At 58.6% G+C, this 20,128-nt stretch overlaps 1 protein-coding gene across 3 annotated transcripts in view; it reads right to left on the bottom strand.

The window, feature by feature from the left end:
• Window positions 1-18,574, bottom strand: part of LOC144791850 (putative cation-transporting ATPase 13A4) — a 395,602-nt gene extending 377,028 nt beyond the window's left edge. Inside the window, exon 1 of one of the 3 annotated variants that reach the window (XR_013602482.1) lies at window positions 18,274-18,530. Coding sequence is in view for 1 of the 3 variants with exons in the window: in XM_078666633.1 (XP_078522759.1) it covers window positions 18,274-18,450 (177 nt within the window). In the remaining 2 variants the exon portion in view is untranslated. Of the gene's footprint in view, window positions 1-18,273 lie in introns of all 3 variants that reach the window. The other 2 variants (XM_078666633.1, XM_078666634.1) reach the window with 2 other exon arrangements.
• Between the last annotated feature and the right edge of the window lie 1,554 nt (window positions 18,575-20,128).

The following is a 20,128-nucleotide window of genomic DNA, read 5'->3' as shown; positions in this document are numbered from 1 at the left end:
GGCGTTGACTAGTCTGACGCCTGAGTTACACTCAGAGCTCAGGCAGGGACTAGACTGACGGCTGAGTTACACTCGGAGCCCAGGCGTGGACTATACTGATGCTTGAGTTACACTCGGAGCCCAGGCGTGGACTAGACTGACGCCCGAGTTACACTCGGAGCCCAGGCCAGTACTAGACCGACGCCTGAGTTACACTCGGAGCCCAGGCCAGGCCTAGACTGACGCCCGAGTTACACTCGGAGCCCAGGCGTGGACTATACTGATGCTTGAGTTACACTCGGAGCCCAGGCATGGACTAGACTGATGCCCGAGTTACACTTGGAGCCCAGGCATGGACTATACTGATGCTTGAGTTACACTCGGAGCCCAGGCATGGACTAGACTGATGCCCGAGTTACACTCGGAGCCCAGGCATGGACTAGACTGATGCCCGAGTTACACTCGGAGCCCAGGCGTGGACTAGACTGATGCCTGAGTTACACTTGGAGCCCAAGCAGGGACTAGACTGACACCCGCTTTACACCTTGAGCCCAGGCGTGGACTAGACTGACACCCGAGTAACACTCAGAGCCGAGGCAGGGACTAGACTGACGCCAGAGTTACACTCGGAGCCCAGGTGTGGACTAGTCTGACGCCAGAGTTACACTCGGAGCCTAGGCGTGGACTAGTCTGATGCCAGAGTTACACTCGGAGCCCAGGAGTGGACTAGACTGATGCCTGAGTTACACTCGGAGCCCAGGTGTGGACTAGACTGACGCCTGAGTTACACTCGGAGCCCAGGAAGGGACTAGACTGATGCCCGAGTTGCACTCGGAGCCCAGGCGTGGACTAGACTGACGCCGAGTTACATTCAGAGCTCAGGCGTGGACTAGACTGATGCTCGAGTGACACTTGGAGCCCACGCGTGTACTAGACTGATGCCTGAGTTACACTCGGAGCCCAGGCGTGGACTAGACTGATGCCCGAGTGACACTCGGAGCCCAGGCGAGGACTAGACTGATGCCTGAGTTACACTCGGAGCCCAGGAGTAGACTAGACTGATGCCTGAGTTACAGTCGGAGTCCAGGCATGGACTAGACTGACGCCTGAGTTACACTCGGAGCCCAGGAGTAGACTAGACTGATGCCTGAGTTACAGTCGGAGTCCAGGCATGGACTAGACTGACGCCTGAGTTACACTCTGAGCCCAGGCGAGGACTGGACTGATGCCTGAGTTACACTCGGAGTCCAGGCGTGGACTAGACTGACACTGAGTTACACTCGGAGTCCAGGCGTGGACTAGACTGACGCCTGAGTTACACTCGGAGTCCAGGCGTGGACTAGACTGACACTGAGTTACACTCGGAGTCCAGGCGTGGACTAGACTGATGCCAGAGTCACACTCGGAGCCCAGGCGTGGACTAGACTGATGCCTGAGTTACACTCGGAGCCCAGGAGTAGACTAGACTGATGCCTGAGTTACAGTCGGAGTCCAGGCATGGACTAGACTGACGCCCGAGTTACACTCGGAGCCCAGGAGTAGACTAGACTGATGCCTGAGTTACAGTCGGAGTCCAGGCATGGACTAGACTGACGCCTGAGTTACACTCTGAGCCCAGGCGAGGACTGGACTGACGCCAGAGTTACACTCGGAGCCCAGGCGTGGACTGGACTGACGCCTGAGTTACACTCTGAGCCCAGGCGAGGACTGGACTGACGCCTGAGTTACACTCGGAGCCCAGGCGTGGACTGGACTGACGCCTGAGTTACACTCTGAGCCCAGGCGAGGACTGGACTGACGCCTGAGTTACACTCTGAGCCCAGGCGAGGACTGGACTGACGCCTGAGTTACACTCGGAGTCCAGGCATGGACTAGACTGACACTGAGTTACACTCGGAGTCCAGGCGTGGACTAGACAGCCACCTGAGGTACACTCTGAGCCCAGGCATGGACTAGACTGACACCCGAGTTACACTCAGAGCCGAGGCAGGGACTAGACTGACGCCTGAGTTACACTCGGAGCCCAGGCAGGGACTAGACTGACGCCCGAGTTACACTCAGATCCGAGGCGTGGACTAGACTGACGCCCGAGTTACACTCGGAGCTCAGGCGCTGACTAGACTGATGCCTGAGTTACACTCGGAGCCCAGGCAGGGACTAGACTGACGCCCGAGGTACACTCGGAGCCCAGGCGTGGACTAGTCTGACGCCAGAGTTAAACTCGGAGCCCAGGAGTGGACTAGACTGATGCCTGAGTTACACTCGGAGCCCAGGCGTGGACTAGACTGACGCCTGAGTTACACTCGGAGCCCAGGAAGGGACTAGACTGATGCCCGAGTTACACTCGGAGCCCAGGCGTGGACTAGACTGACGCCGAGTTACATTCAGAGCTCAGGCGTGGACTAGACTGATGCCCGAGTGACACTTGGAGCCCACGCGTGTACTAGACTGACGCCTGAGTTACACTCGGAGCCCAGGCGTGGACTAGACTGATGCCCGAGTGACACTCGGAGCCCAGGCGAAGACTAGACTGATGCCTGAATTACACTCGGAGCCCAGCAGTAGACTAGACTGATGCCTGAGTTACAGTCGGAGTCCAGGCATGGACTAGACTGACGCCTGAGTTACACTCGGAGCCCAGGAGTAGACTAGACTGATGCCTGAGTTACAGTCGGAGTCCAGGCATGGACTAGACTGACGCCTGAGTTACACTCTGAGCCCAGGCGAGGACTGGACTGATGCCTGAGTTACACTCGGAGTCCAGGCGTGGACTAGACTGACACTGAGTTACACTCGGAGTCCAGGCATGGACTAGACTGACGCCTGAGTTACACTCGGAGTCCAGGCGTGGACTAGACTGACACTGAGTTACACTCGGAGTCCAGGCGTGGACTAGACTGATGCCAGAGTCACACTCGGAGCCCAGGCGTGGACTAGACTGATGCCTGAGTTACACTCGGAGCCCAGGAGTAGACTAGACTGATGCCTGAGTTACAGTCGGAGTCCAGGCATGGACTAGACTGACGCCCGAGTTACACTCGGAGCCCAGGAGTAGACTAGACTGATGCCTGAGTTACAGTCGGAGTCCAGGCATGGACTAGACTGACGCCTGAGTTACACTCTGAGCCCAGGCGAGGACTGGACTGACGCCAGAGTTACACTCGGAGCCCAGGCGTGAACTGGACTGACGCCTGAGTTACACTCTGAGCCCAGGCGAGGACTGGACTGACGCCTGAGTTACACTCGGAGCCCAGGCGTGGACTGGACTGACGCCTGAGTTACACTCTGAGCCCAGGCGAGGACTGGACTGACGCCTGAGTTACACTCTGAGCCCAGGCGAGGACTGGACTGACGCCTGAGTTACACTCGGAGTCCAGGCGTGGACTAGACTGACACTGAGTTACACTCGGAGTCCAGGCGTGGACTAGACAGCCACCTGAGGTACACTCTGAGCCCAGGCATGGACTAGACTGACACCCGAGTTACACTCAGAGCCGAGGCAGGGACTAGACTGACGCCTGAGTTACACTCGGAGCCCAGGCAGGGACTAGACTGACGCCCGAGTTACACTCAGAGCCGAGGCGTGGACTAGACTGACGCCCGAGTTACACTCGGAGCTCAGGCGCTGACTAGACTGATGCCTGAGTTACACTCGGAGCCCAGGCAGGGACTAGACTGACGCCCGAGTTACACTCGGAGCCCAGGCGTGGACTAGTCTGACGCCAGAGTTACACTCGGAGCACAGGAGTGGACTAGACTGATGCCTGAGTTACACTCGGAGCCCAGGCGTGGACTAGACTGACGCCTGAGTTACACTCGGAGCCCAGGAAGGGACTAGACTGATGCCCGAGTTACACTCGGAGCCCAGGCGTGGACTAGACTGACGCCGAGTTACATTCAGAGCTCAGGCGTGGACTAGACTGACGCCTGAGTTACACTCGGAGCCCAGGCGTGGACTAGACTGATGCCAGAGTCACACTCGGAGCCCAGGCGTGGACTAGACTGACGCCTGAGTTACACTCGGAGCCCAGGCGTGGAGTAGACTGACGCCTGAGTTACACTCGGAGCCCAGGAGTAGACTAGACTGATGCCTGAGTTACAGTCGGAGCCCAGGAGTACACTAGACTAATGCCTGAGTTACACTCGGAGCCCAGGCGTGGACTAGACTGACGCCCGAGTTACACTCGGAGCCCAGGCGTGGACTAGACTGACGCCTGAGTTACACTCGGAGTCCAGGCATGGACTAGACTGACGCCTGAGTTACACTCTGAGCCCAGGCGAGGACTGGACTGACGCCAGAGTTACACTCGGAGCCCAGGCGTGGACTGGACTGACGCCTGAGTTACACTCTGAGCCCAGGCGAGGACTGGACTGATGCCTGAGTTACACTCGGAGCCCAGGCGTGGACTGGACTGACGCCTGAGTTACACTCTGAGCCCAGGCGAGGACTGGACTGACGCCTGAGTTACACTCTGAGCCCAGGCGAGGACTGGACTGACGCCTGAGTTACACTCGGAGTCCAGGCGTGGACTAGACTGACACTGAGTTACACTCGGAGTCCAGGCGTGGACTAGACAGCCACCTGAGGTACACTCTGAGCCCAGGCATGGACTAGACTGACACCCGAGTTACACTCAGAGCCGAGGCAGGGACTAGACTGACGCCTGAGTTACACTCGGAGCCCAGGCAGGGACTAGACTGACGCCCGAGTTACACTCAGAGCCGAGGCGTGGACTAGACTGACGCCCGAGTTACACTTGGAGCTCAGGCGCTGACTAGACTGATGCCTGAGTTACACTCGGAGCCCAGGCAGGGACTAGACTGACGCCCGAGTTACACTCGGAGCCCAGGCGTGGACTAGTCTGACGCCAGAGTTACACTCGGAGCCCAGGAGTGGACTAGACTGATGCCTGAGTTACACTCGGAGCCCAGGCGTGGACTAGACTGACGCCTGAGTTACACTCGGAGCCCAGGAAGGGACTAGACTGATGCCCGAGTTACACTCGGAGCCCAGGCGTGGACTAGACTGACGCCGAGTTACATTCAGAGCTCAGGCGTGGACTAGACTGATGCCCGAGTGACACTTGGAGCCCACGCTTGTACTAGACTGACGCCTGAGTTACACTCGGAGCCCAGGCGTGGACTAGACTGATGCCCGAGTGACACTCGGAGCCCAGGCGAGGACTAGACTGATGCCTGAGTTACACTCGGAGCCCAGGAGTAGACTAGACTGATGCCTGAGTTACAGTCGGAGTCCAGGCATGGACTAGACTGACGCCTGAGTTACACTCGGAGCCCAGGAGTAGACTAGACTGATGCCTGAGTTACAGTCGGAGTCCAGGCATGGACTAGACTGACGCCTGAGTTACACTCTGAGCCCAGGCGAGGACTGGACTGATGCCTGAGTTACACTCGGAGTCCAGGCGTGGACTAGACTGACACTGAGTTACACTCGGAGTCCAGGCGTGGACTAGACTGACGCCTGAGTTACACTCGGAGTCCAGGCGTGGACTAGACTGACACTGAGTTACACTCGGAGTCCAGGCGTGGACTAGACTGATGCCAGAGTCACACTCGGAGCCCAGGCGTGGACTAGACTGATGCCTGAGTTACACTCGGAGCCCAGGAGTAGACTAGACTGATGCCTGAGTTACAGTCGGAGTCCAGGCATGGACTAGACTGACGCCCGAGTTACACTCGGAGCCCAGGAGTAGACTAGACTGATGCCTGAGTTACAGTCGGAGTCCAGGCATGGACTAGACTGACGCCTGAGTTACACTCTGAGCCCAGGCGAGGACTGGACTGATGCCAGAGTTACACTCGGAGCCCAGGCGTGAACTGGACTGACGCCTGAGTTACACTCTGAGCCCAGGCGAGGACTGGACTGACGCCTGAGTTACACTCGGAGCCCAGGCGTGGACTGGACTGACGCCTGAGTTACACTCTGAGCCCAGGCGAGGACTGGACTGACGCCTGAGTTACACTCTGAGCCTAGGCGAGGACTGGACTGACGCCTGAGTTACACTCGGAGTCCAGGCGTGGACTAGACTGACGCCTGAGTTACACTCGGAGTCCAGGCGTGGACTAGACAGCCACCTGAGGTACACTCTGAGCCCAGGCATGGACTAGACTGACACCCGAGTTACACTCAGAGCCGAGGCAGGGACTAGACTGACGCCTGAGTTACACTCGGAACCCAGGCAGGGACTAGACTGACGCCCGAGTTACACTCAGAGCCGAGGCGTGGACTAGACTGACGCCCGAGTTACACTCGGAGCTCAGGCGCTGACTAGACTGATGCCTGAGTTACACTCGGAGCCCAGGCAGGGACTAGACTGACGCCCGAGTTACACTCGGAGCCCAGGCGTGGACTAGTCTGACGCCAGAGTTACACTCGGAGCACAGGAGTGGACTAGACTGATGCCTGAGTTACACTCGGAGCCCAGGCGTGGACTAGACTGACGCCTGAGTTACACTCGGAGCCCAGGAAGGGACTAGACTGATGCCCGAGTTACACTCGGAGCCCAGGCGTGGACTAGACTGACGCCGAGTTACATTCAGAGCTCAGGCGTGGACTAGACTGACGCCTGAGTTACACTCGGAGCCCAGGCGTGGACTAGACTGATGCCAGAGTCACACTCGGAGCCCAGGCGTGGACTAGACTGACGCCTGAGTTACACTCGGAGCCCAGGCGTGGACTAGACTGACGCCTGAGTTACACTCGGAGCCCAGGAGTAGACTAGACTGATGCCTGAGTTACAGTCGGAGCCCAGGAGTAGACTAGACTAATGCCTGAGTTACACTCGGAGCCCAGGCGTGGATTAGACTGACGCCCGAGTTACACTCGGAGCCCAGGCGTGGACTAGACTGACGCCTGAGTTACACTCGGAGCCCAGGCGTGGACTAGACTGACGCCTGAGTTACACTCGGAGTCCAGGCGTGGACTAGACTGATGCCTGAGTTACACTCGGAGCCCAGGCGAGGACTAGACTGACGCCTGAGTTACACTCGGAGTCCAGGCGTGGACTAGACTGACGCCTGAGTTACACTCGGAGCCCAGGAGTAGACTAGACTGATGCCTGAGTTACAGTCGGAGTCTAGGCATGGACTAGACTGACGCCCGAGTTACACTCTGAGCCCAGGCGAGGACTGGACTGACACTGAGTTACACTCGGAGTCCAGGCGTGGACTAGACTGACGCCCGAGTTACACTCGGAGCACAGGCGCTGACTAGACTGATGCCTGAGTTACACTCGGAGCCCAGGCAGGGACTAGACTGATGCCCGAGTTACACTCGGAGCCCAGGCGTGGACTAGTCTGACGCCAGAGTTACACTCAGAGCCCAGGAGTGGACTAGACTGACACTGAGTTACACTCGGAGCCCAGGCGTGGGCAAGACTGACGCCTGAGTTACACTCTGAGCCCAGGCGTGGACTAGACTGACGCCCGAGTTACACTCGGAGCCCAGGCGTGGACTAGACTGATGCCCGAGTTACACTCGGAGCCCAGGTGTGGACTAGACTGACGCCCGAGTTACACTCGGAGCCCAGGTGTGGACTAGACTGATGCCTGAGTTACACTCGGAGCCCAGGTGTGGACTAGACTGACGCGCGAGTTACACTCGGAGCCCAGGTGTGGACTAGACTGACGCCCGAGTTACACTCGGAGCCCAGGTGTGGACTAGACTGATGCCTGAGTTACAGTCGGAGTCCAGGCATGGACTAGACTGACGCCCGAGTTACACTCGGAGCCCAGGCGAGGACTAGACTGACGCCCGAGTTACACTCGGAGCCCAGGTGTGGACTAGACTGATGCCTGAGTTACACTCGGAGCCCAGGCGTGGACTAGACTGACGCCTGAGTTACACTCGGAGCCCAGGCGTGGACTAGACTGACGCCGAGTTACATTCAGAGCTCAGGCGTGGACTAGACTGACGTCTGAGTTACACTCGGAGCCCAGGCGTGGACTAGACTGACGCCTGAGTTACACTCGGAGCCCAGGCGTGGACTAGACTGACGCGAGAGTTACACTCGGAGCCCAGGCGTGGACTAGACTGATGCCCGAGTTACACTCGGAGCCCAGGTGTGGACTAGACTGATGCCTGAGTTACACTCGGAGCTCAGGCGCTGACTAGACTGATGCCTGAGTTACACTCGGAGCCCAGGCAGGGACTAGACTGATGCCCGAGTTACACTCGGAGCCCAGGCGTGGACTAGTCTGACGCCAGAGTTACACTCAGAGCCCAGGAGTGGACTAGACTGACACTGAGTTACACTCGGAGCCCAGGCGTGGACTAGTCTGACGCCAGAGTTACACTCGGAGCACAGGAGTGGACTAGACTGATGCCTGAGTTACACTCGGAGCCCAGGCGTGGATAGACTGACGCCTGAGTTACACTCGGAGCCCAGGAAGGGACTAGACTGATGCCCGAGTTACACTCGGAGCCCAGGCGTGGACTAGACTGACGCCGAGTTACATTCAGAGCTCAGGCGTGGACTAGACTGACGCCTGAGTTACACTCGGAGCCCAGGCGTGGACTAGACTGATGCCAGAGTCACACTCGGAGCCCAGGCGTGGACTAGACTGACGCCTAAGTTACACTCGGAGCCCAGGCGTGGAGTAGACTGACGCCTGAGTTACACTCGGAGCCCAGGAGTAGACTAGACTGATGCCTGAGTTACAGTCGGAGCCCAGGAGTACACTAGACTAATGCCTGAGTTACACTCGGAGCCCAGGCGTGGACTAGACTGACGCCCGAGTTACACTCGGAGCCCAGGCGTGGACTAGACTGACGCCTGAGTTACACTCGGAGTCCAGGCATGGACTAGACTGACGCCTGAGTTACACTCTGAGCCCAGGCGAGGACTGGACTGACGCCAGAGTTACACTCGGAGCCCAGGCGTGGACTGGACTGACGCCTGAGTTACACTCTGAGCCCAGGCGAGGACTGGACTGATGCCTGAGTTACACTCGGAGCCCAGGCGTGGACTGGACTGACGCCTGAGTTACACTCTGAGCCCAGGCGAGGACTGGACTGACGCCTGAGTTACACTCTGAGCCCAGGCGAGGACTGGACTGACGCCTGAGTTACACTCGGAGTCCAGGCGTGGACTAGACTGACACTGAGTTACACTCGGAGTCCAGGCGTGGACTAGACAGCCACCTGAGGTACACTCTGAGCCCAGGCATGGACTAGACTGACACCCGAGTTACACTCAGAGCCGAGGCAGGGACTAGACTGACGCCTGAGTTACACTCGGAGCCCAGGCAGGGACTAGACTGACGCCCGAGTTACACTCAGAGCCGAGGCGTGGACTAGACTGACGCCCGAGTTACACTTGGAGCTCAGGCGCTGACTAGACTGATGCCTGAGTTACACTCGGAGCCCAGGCAGGGACTAGACTGACGCCCGAGTTACACTCGGAGCCCAGGCGTGGACTAGTCTGACGCCAGAGTTACACTCGGAGCCCAGGAGTGGACTAGACTGATGCCTGAGTTACACTCGGAGCCCAGGCGTGGACTAGACTGACGCCTGAGTTACACTCGGAGCCCAGGAAGGGACTAGACTGATGCCCGAGTTACACTCGGAGCCCAGGCGTGGACTAGACTGACGCCGAGTTACATTCAGAGCTCAGGCGTGGACTAGACTGATGCCCGAGTGACACTTGGAGCCCACGCTTGTACTAGACTGACGCCTGAGTTACACTCGGAGCCCAGGCGTGGACTAGACTGATGCCCGAGTGACACTCGGAGCCCAGGCGAGGACTAGACTGATGCCTGAGTTACACTCGGAGCCCAGGAGTAGACTAGACTGATGCCTGAGTTACAGTCGGAGTCCAGGCATGGACTAGACTGACGCCTGAGTTACACTCGGAGCCCAGGAGTAGACTAGACTGATGCCTGAGTTACAGTCGGAGTCCAGGCATGGACTAGACTGACGCCTGAGTTACACTCTGAGCCCAGGCGAGGACTGGACTGATGCCTGAGTTACACTCGGAGTCCAGGCGTGGACTAGACTGACACTGAGTTACACTCGGAGTCCAGGCGTGGACTAGACTGACGCCTGAGTTACACTCGGAGTCCAGGCGTGGACTAGACTGACACTGAGTTACACTCGGAGTCCAGGCGTGGACTAGACTGATGCCAGAGTCACACTCGGAGCCCAGGCGTGGACTAGACTGATGCCTGAGTTACACTCGGAGCCCAGGAGTAGACTAGACTGATGCCTGAGTTACAGTTGGAGTCCAGGCATGGACTAGACTGACGCCCGAGTTACACTCGGAGCCCAGGAGTAGACTAGACTGATGCCTGAGTTACAGTCGGAGTCCAGGCATGGACTAGACTGACGCCTGAGTTACACTCTGAGCCCAGGCGAGGACTGGACTGATGCCAGAGTTACACTCGGAGCCCAGGCGTGAACTGGACTGACGCCTGAGTTACACTCTGAGCCCAGGCGAGGACTGGACTGACGCCTGAGTTACACTCGGAGCCCAGGCGTGGACTGGACTGACGCCTGAGTTACACTCTGAGCCCAGGCGAGGACTGGACTGACGCCTGAGTTACACTCTGAGCCCAGGCGAGGACTGGACTGACGCCTGAGTTACACTCGGAGTCCAGGCGTGGACTAGACTGACGCCTGAGTTACACTCGGAGTCCAGGCGTGGACTAGACAGCCACCTGAGGTACACTCTGAGCCCAGGCATGGACTAGACTGACACCCGAGTTACACTCAGAGCCGAGGCAGGGACTAGACTGACGCCTGAGTTACACTCGGAACCCAGGCAGGGACTAGACTGACGCCCGAGTTACACTCAGAGCCGAGGCGTGGACTAGACTGACGCCCGAGTTACACTCGGAGCTCAGGCGCTGACTAGACTGATGCCTGAGTTACACTCGGAGCCCAGGCAGGGACTAGACTGACGCCCGAGTTACACTCGGAGCCCAGGCGTGGACTAGTCTGACGCCAGAGTTACACTCGGAGCACAGGAGTGGACTAGACTGATGCCTGAGTTACACTCGGAGCCCAGGCGTGGACTAGACTGACGCCTGAGTTACACTCGGAGCCCAGGAAGGGACTAGACTGATGCCCGAGTTACACTCGGAGCCCAGGCGTGGACTAGACTGACGCCGAGTTACATTCAGAGCTCAGGCGTGGACTAGACTGACGCCTGAGTTACACTCGGAGCCCAGGCGTGGACTAGACTGATGCCAGAGTCACACTCGGAGCCCAGGCGTGGACTAGACTGACGCCTGAGTTACACTCGGAGCCCAGGCGTGGACTAGACTGACGCCTGAGTTACACTCGGAGCCCAGGAGTAGACTAGACTGATGCCTGAGTTACAGTCGGAGCCCAGGAGTAGACTAGACTAATGCCTGAGTTACACTCGGAGCCCAGGCGTGGATTATACTGACGCCCGAGTTACACTCGGAGCCCAGGCGTGGACTAGACTGACGCCTGAGTTACACTCGGAGCCCAGGCGTGGACTAGACTGACGCCTGAGTTACACTCGGAGTCCAGGCGTGGACTAGACTGATGCCTGAGTTACACTCGGAGCCCAGGCGAGGACTAGACTGACGCCTGAGTTACACTCGGAGTCCAGGCGTGGACTAGACTGACGCCTGAGTTACACTCGGAGCCCAGGAGTAGACTAGACTGATGCCTGAGTTACAGTCGGAGTCTAGGCATGGACTAGACTGACGCCCGAGTTACACTCTGAGCCCAGGCGAGGACTGGACTGACGCCCGAGTTACACTCGGAGCTCAGGCGCTGACTAGACTGATGCCTGAGTTACACTCGGAGCCCAGGCAGGGACTAGACTGATGCCCGAGTTACACTCGGAGCCCAGGCGTGGACTAGTCTGACGCCAGAGTTACACTCAGAGCCCAGGAGTGGACTAGACTGACACTGAGTTACACTCGGAGCCCAGGCGTGGGCAAGACTGACGCCTGAGTTACATTCTGAGCCCAGGCGTGGACTAGACTGACGCCCGAGTTACACTCGGAGCCCAGGCGTGGACTAGACTGATGCCCGAGTTACACTCGGAGCCCAGGTGTGGACTAGACTGACGCCCGAGTTACACTCGGAGCCCAGGTGTGGACTAGACTGATGCCTGAGTTACACTCGGAGCCCAGGTGTGGACTAGACTGACGCGCGAGTTACACTCGGAGCCCAGGTGTGGACTAGACTGACGCCCGAGTTACACTCGGAGCCCAGGTGTGGACTAGACTGATGCCTGAGTTACAGTCGGAGTCCAGGCATGGACTAGACTGACGCCCGAGTTACACTCGGAGCCCAGGCGAGGACTAGACTGACGCCCGAGTTACACTCGGAGCCCAGGTGTGGACTAGACTGATGCCTGAGTTACACTCGGAGCCCAGGCGTGGACTAGACTGACGCCTGAGTTACACTCGGAGCCCAGGCGTGGACTAGACTGACGCCGAGTTACATTCAGAGCTCAGGCGTGGACTAGACTGACGTCTGAGTTACACTCGGAGCCCAGGCGTGGACTAGACTGACGCCTGAGTTACACTCGGAGCCCAGGCGTGGACTAGACTGACGCGAGAGTTACACTCGGAGCCCAGGCGTGGACTAGACTGATGCCCGAGTTACACTCGGAGCCCAGGTGTGGACTAGACTGATGCCTGAGTTACACTCGGAGCTCAGGCGCTGACTAGACTGATGCCTGAGTTACACTCGGAGCCCAGGCAGGGACTAGACTGATGCCCGAGTTACACTCGGAGCCCAGGCGTGGACTAGTCTGACGCCAGAGTTACACTCAGAGCCCAGGAGTGGACTAGACTGACACTGAGTTACACTCGGAGCCCAGGCGTGGGCAAGACTGACGCCTGAGTTACACTCTGAGCCCAGGCGTGGACTAGACTGACGCCCGAGTTACACTCGGAGCCCAGGCGTGGACTAGACTGATGCCCGAGTTACACTCGGAGCCCAGGTGTGGACTAGACTGACGCCCGAGTTACACTCGGAGCCCAGGTGTGGACTAGACTGATGCCTGAGTTACACTCGGAGCCCAGGTGTGGACTAGACTGACGCGCGAGTTACACTCGGAGCCCAGGTGTGGACTAGACTGACGCCCGAGTTACACTCGGAGCCCAGGTGTGGACTAGACTGATGCCTGAGTTACAGTCGGAGTCCAGGCATGGACTAGACTGACGCCCGAGTTACACTCGGAGCCCAGGCGAGGACTAGACTGACGCCCGAGTTACACTCGGAGCCCAGGTGTGGACTAGACTGATGCCTGAGTTACACTCGGAGCCCAGGCGTGGACTAGACTGACGCCTGAGTTACACTCGGAGCCCAGGCGTGGACTAGACTGACGCCGAGTTACATTCAGAGCTCAGGCGTGGACTAGACTGACGTCTGAGTTACACTCGGAGCCCAGGCGTGGACTAGACTGACGCCTGAGTTACACTCGGAGCCCAGGCGTGGACTAGACTGACGCGAGAGTTACACTCGGAGCCCAGGCGTGGACTAGACTGATGCCCGAGTTACACTCGGAGCCCAGGTGTGGACTAGACTGATGCCTGAGTTACACTCGGAGCCCAGGCGTGGACTAGACTGACGCCTGAGTTACACTCGGAGCCCAGGCGTGGACTAGTCTGATGCCTGAGTTACACTCGGAGCCCAGGCGTGGACTAGACTGACGCCTGAGTTACACTCGGAGCCCAGGCGTGGACTAGTCTGATGCCTGAGTTACACTCGGAGCCCAGGCATGGACTAGACTGACGTCTGAGTTACACTCGGAGCCCAGGCGAGGACTAGACTGACGCCCGAGTTACACTCGGAGCCCAGGCGAGGACTGGACTGACGCCTGAGTTACACTCAGAGCCCAGGCGTGGACTAGAATGACGCCTGAGTTACACTCTGAGCCCAGGCATGGACTAGACTGACGCCCGAGTTACACTCGGAGCCCAGGCGTGGACTAGACTGATGCCCGAGTTACACTCGGAGCCCAGGCGTGGACTAGACTGACGCCCGAGTTACACTCGGAGCCCAGGCGTGGACTAGACTGATGCCCGAGTTACACTCGGAGCCCAGGCGTGGACTAGACTGACGCCTGAGTTACACTCGGAGCCCAGGCGTGGACTAGACTGAGGCCAGAGTTACACTCGGAGCCCAGGCGTGGACTAGACTGACGCCCGAGTTACACTCAGATCCCAGGCATGGACTAGACTGACGCCCGAGTTACACTCGGAGCCCAGGCGTGGACTAGACTGATGCCCGAGTTACACTCGGAGCCCAGGCGTGGACTAGACTGATGCCTGAGTTACACTCGGAGCCCAGGCATGGACTAGACTGACGCCCGAGTTACACTCGGAGCCCAGGCGTGGACTAGACTGAGGCCAGAGTTACACTCGGAGCCCAGGCGTGGACTAGACTGATGCCTGAGTTACACTTGGAGTCCAGGCATGGACTAGACTGATGCCTGAGTTACACTCGAAGCCCAGGCGTGGACTAGACTGACGCCCGAGTTACACTCGGAGCCCAGGCATGGACTAGACTGAGTTACACTCGGAGCCCAGGCGTAGACTAGACTGACGTCTGAGATACACTCTGAGCCCAGGCGTGTACTAGACTGACGTCTGAGTTACACTCGGAGCCCAGGCGTGGACTAGACTGACGCCTGAGTTACACTCGGAGTCTGACCTTTTAAAGCTTCTCAGGGCTCCGAACCCCATGTATTTACACAGACTCTGCTTTGAACAACTGGGTATTTTTCAGAGTGTATTGGTTTATCAGTGGCAGGACACTCTTGGGTAATCAATCGCTCACTCTACAAAACTATTGGTAAATAAATAAACAAAATCAGTAACGCATTGACGCATCCTCCTAAAACACGGTTCAGTGATCTTCGCGGTGCGCGCTCTTTGCAGCAGGCACATTAACCCTCTGCTCTACTTTAGGATGAGACAAAACCCCGATCTCTCTCCTGCAGGAGCATTGATCACCAGAGTTATCCTGACATTTTAATGGTTGCCTGAAAATTGCTGGACATGCAAGGCACTCTGCAGCAGGTGTTTTTAAACCCGGAATGAATTTCGAAACATCCCCCTCCCACCAAATTAGCAACGGGTGCTGCTGCACCGGTCGCACCGCCCTGAAGCCGGCACCGACTGAAAATAGAATCTCAGACATCCCGCGGTCATTGAACTAAATTGCTCAAAAGATTAATCTTCTTTTTCGGGAATGGCACCCTGAAAACAAGGTTATTAAAGTGACCAGCTGACTCCACGTCATACCATGAAACATCATTTTTCACTGCGGGGTTTTCTATACAATGTAGTGCATTCTGGGAGCTGTAGTCGTGTTCATTTCAACGGAAACAATTGGAACAACGTTTGAAGCAAGCGTTTCTAAATGGAAGCCCAGGACTGGAATGGAGGATTCCTGCTGACATGGAGTCAGTTGGTACCTTTAGAGTTAATTAACACTCGTAAAATGATTCCCCTGGGGGGGAGAGGGGGGTAACCATTTTTGTTCCTATATGACGTAATTGGGAACGCTGCCTAAATGCAAGCCCATTCTAGTGAACCCATTACAAAATTAAAGTAATATTCAGAGAGGACACTTAGATATTTAGATAATCAACACTTCACTAAAATTGTGTGATCCTGGGCAAATCGGTATTTTTTCCTGTGCCTCCTTTTCATTCATTTATAGCAGCGCTTAGAAAAAGGCTGGGTGCAAGTGTTAAACCGCTATAGGAAAATAACTTTAGCAGTTCGCTGACACTGAAATTGCCTGAGACTCGGCTCGTGATCGGGGGAAGGGGGGCACAGAATCCCCTCAATGAAAATGAACTGTAACAGTGGGCGCCCCCCCCCCCCCCCCCTCTAGCAGAGCCGTCCCGGGTTATCTGGGGGTGCAGGTGCACCGCCTGAATAACGTCCTAGCGCCAAGAGAGGCAGAGAGGGTGACACAGCGCCTAGACTCCGCAGAGAGGGTGACACAGCGCCTTGACTCCGGCGCCAAGAGAGGCAGAGAGGGTGACACAGCGCCTAGACTCCGGCGCCGAGAGGCAGAGAGGGTGACACAGAGCCTAGACTCCGGCGCCGAGAGGCAGAGAGGGTGACACAGCGCCTAGACTCCGCAGAGAGGGTGACACAGCGCCTTGACTCCGGCGCCAAGAGAGGCAGAGAGGGTGACACAGCGCCTAGACTCCGGCGCCGAGAGGCAGAGAGGGTGACACAGCGCCTAGACTCCGGCACCGAGAGAGGCAGAGAGGGTAATACAGCGCCTAGACTCCGCAGAGAGGGTGACACAACGCCTAGACTCCGCTCCAAGAGAGGCAGAGAGGGTGACACAGCGCCTAGACTCCGGCGCCGAGAGAGGCAGAGAGGGTGATACAGCGCCTAGACTCCACAGAGAGGGTGACACAACGCCTAGACTCCGCTCCAAGAGAGGCAGAGAGGGTGACACAGCGCCTAGACTCCGGCGCCGAGAGAGGCAGAGAGTGTGATACAGCGCCTAGACTCCGCAGAGAGGGTGACACAGCGCCTAGACTCCGGCGCCGAGAGAGGCACAGAGGGTGATACAGCGCCTAGACTCCGCAGAGAGGGTGACACAGCGCCAAGACTACGCAGAGAGGGTGACACAGTGCCTAGACTCTGCTCCAAGAGAGGCAGAGAGGGTGACACAGCGCCTAGACTCGGCAGAGAGGGTGACACAGCACCTAGACTCCGCTCCATGAGAGACAGAGAGGGTGACACAGCGCCTAGACTCCACAGAGAGGGTGACACAGCGCCTAGACTCCGCAGAGAGGGTGACACAGCGCCTAGACTCCACAGAGAGGGTGACACAGCGCCTAGACTCCACAGAGAGGGTGACACAGCGCCTAGACTCCGCAGAGAGGGTGACACAGTGCCTAGACTCCACAGAGAGGGTGACACAGCGCCTAGACTCTGCAGAAAGGGTGACACAGTGCCTAGACTCCGGCGCCGAGAGGCAGAGAGGGTGACACAGCGCCTAGACTCCGGCACCGAGAGAAGCAGAGAGGGTGATACAGCGCCTAGACTCTGCAGAGAGGGTGACACAGCGCCTAGACTCCGGCGCCGAGAGAGGCAGAGAGGGTGATACAGCGCCTAGACTCCGCAGAGAGGGTGACACAGCGCCTAGACTCGGCAGAGAGGGTGACACAGCGCCTAGACTCCGCTCCATGAGAGACAGAGAGGGTGACACAGCGCCTAGACTCCACAGAGAGGGTGACACAGCGCCTAGACTCCGCAGAGAGGGTGACACAGCGCCTAGACTCCACAGAGAGGGTGACACAGCGCCTAGACTCCGCAGAGAGGGTGACACAGTGCCTAGACTCCACAGAGAGGGTGACACAGCGCCTAGACTCTGCAGAAAGGGTGACACAGCGCCTAGACTCCGGCGCCGAGAGGCAGAGAGGGTGACACAGCGCCTAGACTCCGGCACCGAGAGAAGCAGAGAGGGTGATACAGCGCCTAGACTCTGCAGAGAGGGTGACACAGCGCCTAGACTCCGGCGCCGAGAGAGGCAGAGAGGGTGATACAGCGCCTAGACTCCGCAGAGAGGGTGACACAGCGCCAAGACTACGCAGAGAGGGTGACACAGCGCCTAGACTCTGCTCCAAGAGAGGCAGAGAGGGTGACACAGCGCCTAGACTCGGCAGAGAGGGTGACACAGCGCCTAGACTCCACAGAGAGGGTGACACAGCGCCTAGACTCCACAGAGAGGGTGACACAGCGCCTAGACTCCACAGAGAGGGTGACACAGCGCCTAGACTCCACAGAGAGGGTGACACAGCGCCTAGACTCCGCAGAGAGGGTGACACAGCACCTAGACTCCGCAGAGAGGGTGACACAGCGCCTAGACTCCACAGAGAGGGTGACACAGCGCCTAGACTCCGCAGAGAGGGTGACACAGCGCCTAGACTCCGGCAGAGAGGGTGACACAGCGCCTAGACTCCGGCAGAGAGGGTGACACAGCGCCTAGACGCCGCAGAGAGGGTGACACAGCGCCTAGACTCCGGCGCCAAGAGAGGGTGACACAGCGCCTAGACTCCGCAGAGAGGGTGACACAGCGCCTAGACTCCGCAGAGATGGTGACACAGCGCCTAGACTCCGCAGAGAGGGTGACACAGCGCCTAGACTCCGCAGAGAGGGTGACACAGCGCCTAGAGAGGCAGAGAGGCTGACACAGCGCCAAGAGAGGCAGAGAGGGTGACACAGCGCCTAGACTCCGCAGAGAGGGTGACACATCGCCTAGACTCCCGCATAGAGGGTTACACAGCGCCTAGACTCCGCTCTTACCATCTCGTTCTCCTCCCCTTGGTTGAGCAGGGCATGGCGGTGCTTCTCGGGGTCCCTCTCCATCCCGGGGGTGCCGCTGCCCTCTCCCCGCTGCCTGGGAGACGTCGGGCTCAGAATCCACGTCTCCTCGTCCCCTCCGCCGGGGTTAATGATTGTCGATCCGCAGTCCCGGCTCATTCTTATATGTCGAGCTCACACCGTCCGAATTACAGGCAACTCCTGGCGCTTCCAACTCCTCCAACTCCTCCCAAGACACTGGGCTCCTCCACTCCCTGTGTGTGCGTCTGGCAGGAGCCCTGTGCCTGCTGGAGGGAGCCCTGGGCGCCCTGTGTGTGCCTGTGACAGAACCCTGTGTGTGTCAGAGCCCTGTGTGCGCTTGTAGAGGGAGCCCTGTGTGTACCTATGACAAAGCCCTGTGTGCGCCTGCTGGAGAGAACCCTGTGTGTACCTGAGGCCTGTGTGCCCCTGTAGAGGGAGCCCTGTGCGTGCCTGAATGCGAACCCCTGTATGTGCCTCTGGTAGGAGCCCTGTGCTTGTCGAGGGACCCCTGTGTGCACTTGAGCCCTGTGTGTGCCTATGGAGGGAGTCCTGGGCGCCCTGTACGTGCCTGTGACAGAGCCCTGTGCGTGCCTGTGACAGAGCCCTGTGTGTGCCTATGGAGGGAGTCCTGGGCGCCCTGTATGTGCCTGTGACAGAGCCCTGTGTGCGCCTATGGAGGGGTCCTGTGTGTGCCTGTGACAGAGCTCTGCTTGTGCTTGTAGAGAGAGAGCCCTGTGCGTGCCACTAGAGAGAGACCTGGGAATGACTGTTGAAGGAGTTCTGTGTGTGCCTGTAGAGGGGGGCCCTGTGTCTGCCTGTAGAGGGGGGCCCTCTGTCTGTGCCTATAGAGGGGGCCCTGATTGCGCCTATAGAGGGTGCCCTCTGTGCGCCTATAGAGGGTGCCCTGTGTGAGCCTGTAGAGGGAGGCCCTCTGTGAGCCTGTAGAGGGGGGCCCTGTCTGTGCCTGTAGAGGGGGGCCCTGTGTGTGCCTGTAGAGGGGGCCCTCTGTGAGCCTGTAGAGGGGGGCCCTGTCTGTGCCTGTAGAGGGGGCCCTGTCTGAGCCTGTAGAGGGGGGGCCCTGTGTGTGCCTGTAGAGGGGGCCCTGTCTGTGCCTGTAGAGGGGGCCCTCTGTGTGCCTGTAGAGGGGGCCCTCTGTGTGCCTGTAGAGGGGGCCCTCTGTGTGCCTGTAGACGGGGGCCCTGTGTGTGCCTGTAAAGGGGTAGCCCTGAGTCCTGTGTGCATCTGGCCAGGAGCACACCTGATCTCTGTAAGGAAGCACGAGCCTCGAATCCCCAGATCACAGGGTTTGCACTTTCACTCTTATAGGGCTCACTACAGGGTGGGCGTCGGTCTAGCGCCAAGAAAGTCTCCACCAATGCGAAGGAGGCCGCTCTGTTGTACATGTGGTGGCCGTGGGCGCTGGAGGATTCTGGGTAGAATTGGTACCTGTGGCCCTGTCAGTGGCACACTGGAGCCCTGGGCAAAGGTTTCACAAACTGGGGCATAATGTGTGCCGGGGGGGTGGGGGGGGGGGGGCAGGGGGTGTTATGACGTGTGCCAGGGCTGGGGGCAGGGGGTGTTAATGACGTGTACCAGGGCTGGGGGCAGGGGGTGTTGATGACGTGTGCCAGGGCTGGGGGCAGGGGGTGGTAATGACGTGTGCCAGGGCTGGGGGCAGGGGGTGGTAATGACGTGTGCCAGGGCTGGGGGCAGGGTGTGTTAATGACGTGTGCCAGGGCTGGGGGCAGGGGGTGTTAATGACGTGTGCCAGGGCTGGGGGCAGGGGGTGTTGATGACGTGTGCCAGGGCAGGGGGC

The sequence above is a fragment of the Lissotriton helveticus genome, chromosome 11 (assembly GCF_964261635.1).
Source record: "Lissotriton helveticus chromosome 11, aLisHel1.1, whole genome shotgun sequence".
Classification (NCBI taxonomy): Eukaryota; Metazoa; Chordata; class Amphibia; order Caudata; family Salamandridae; genus Lissotriton; species Lissotriton helveticus.
Note: the sequence above shows the minus strand (reverse complement) of the source record. Positions and strands in the feature narration are given on the sequence as shown.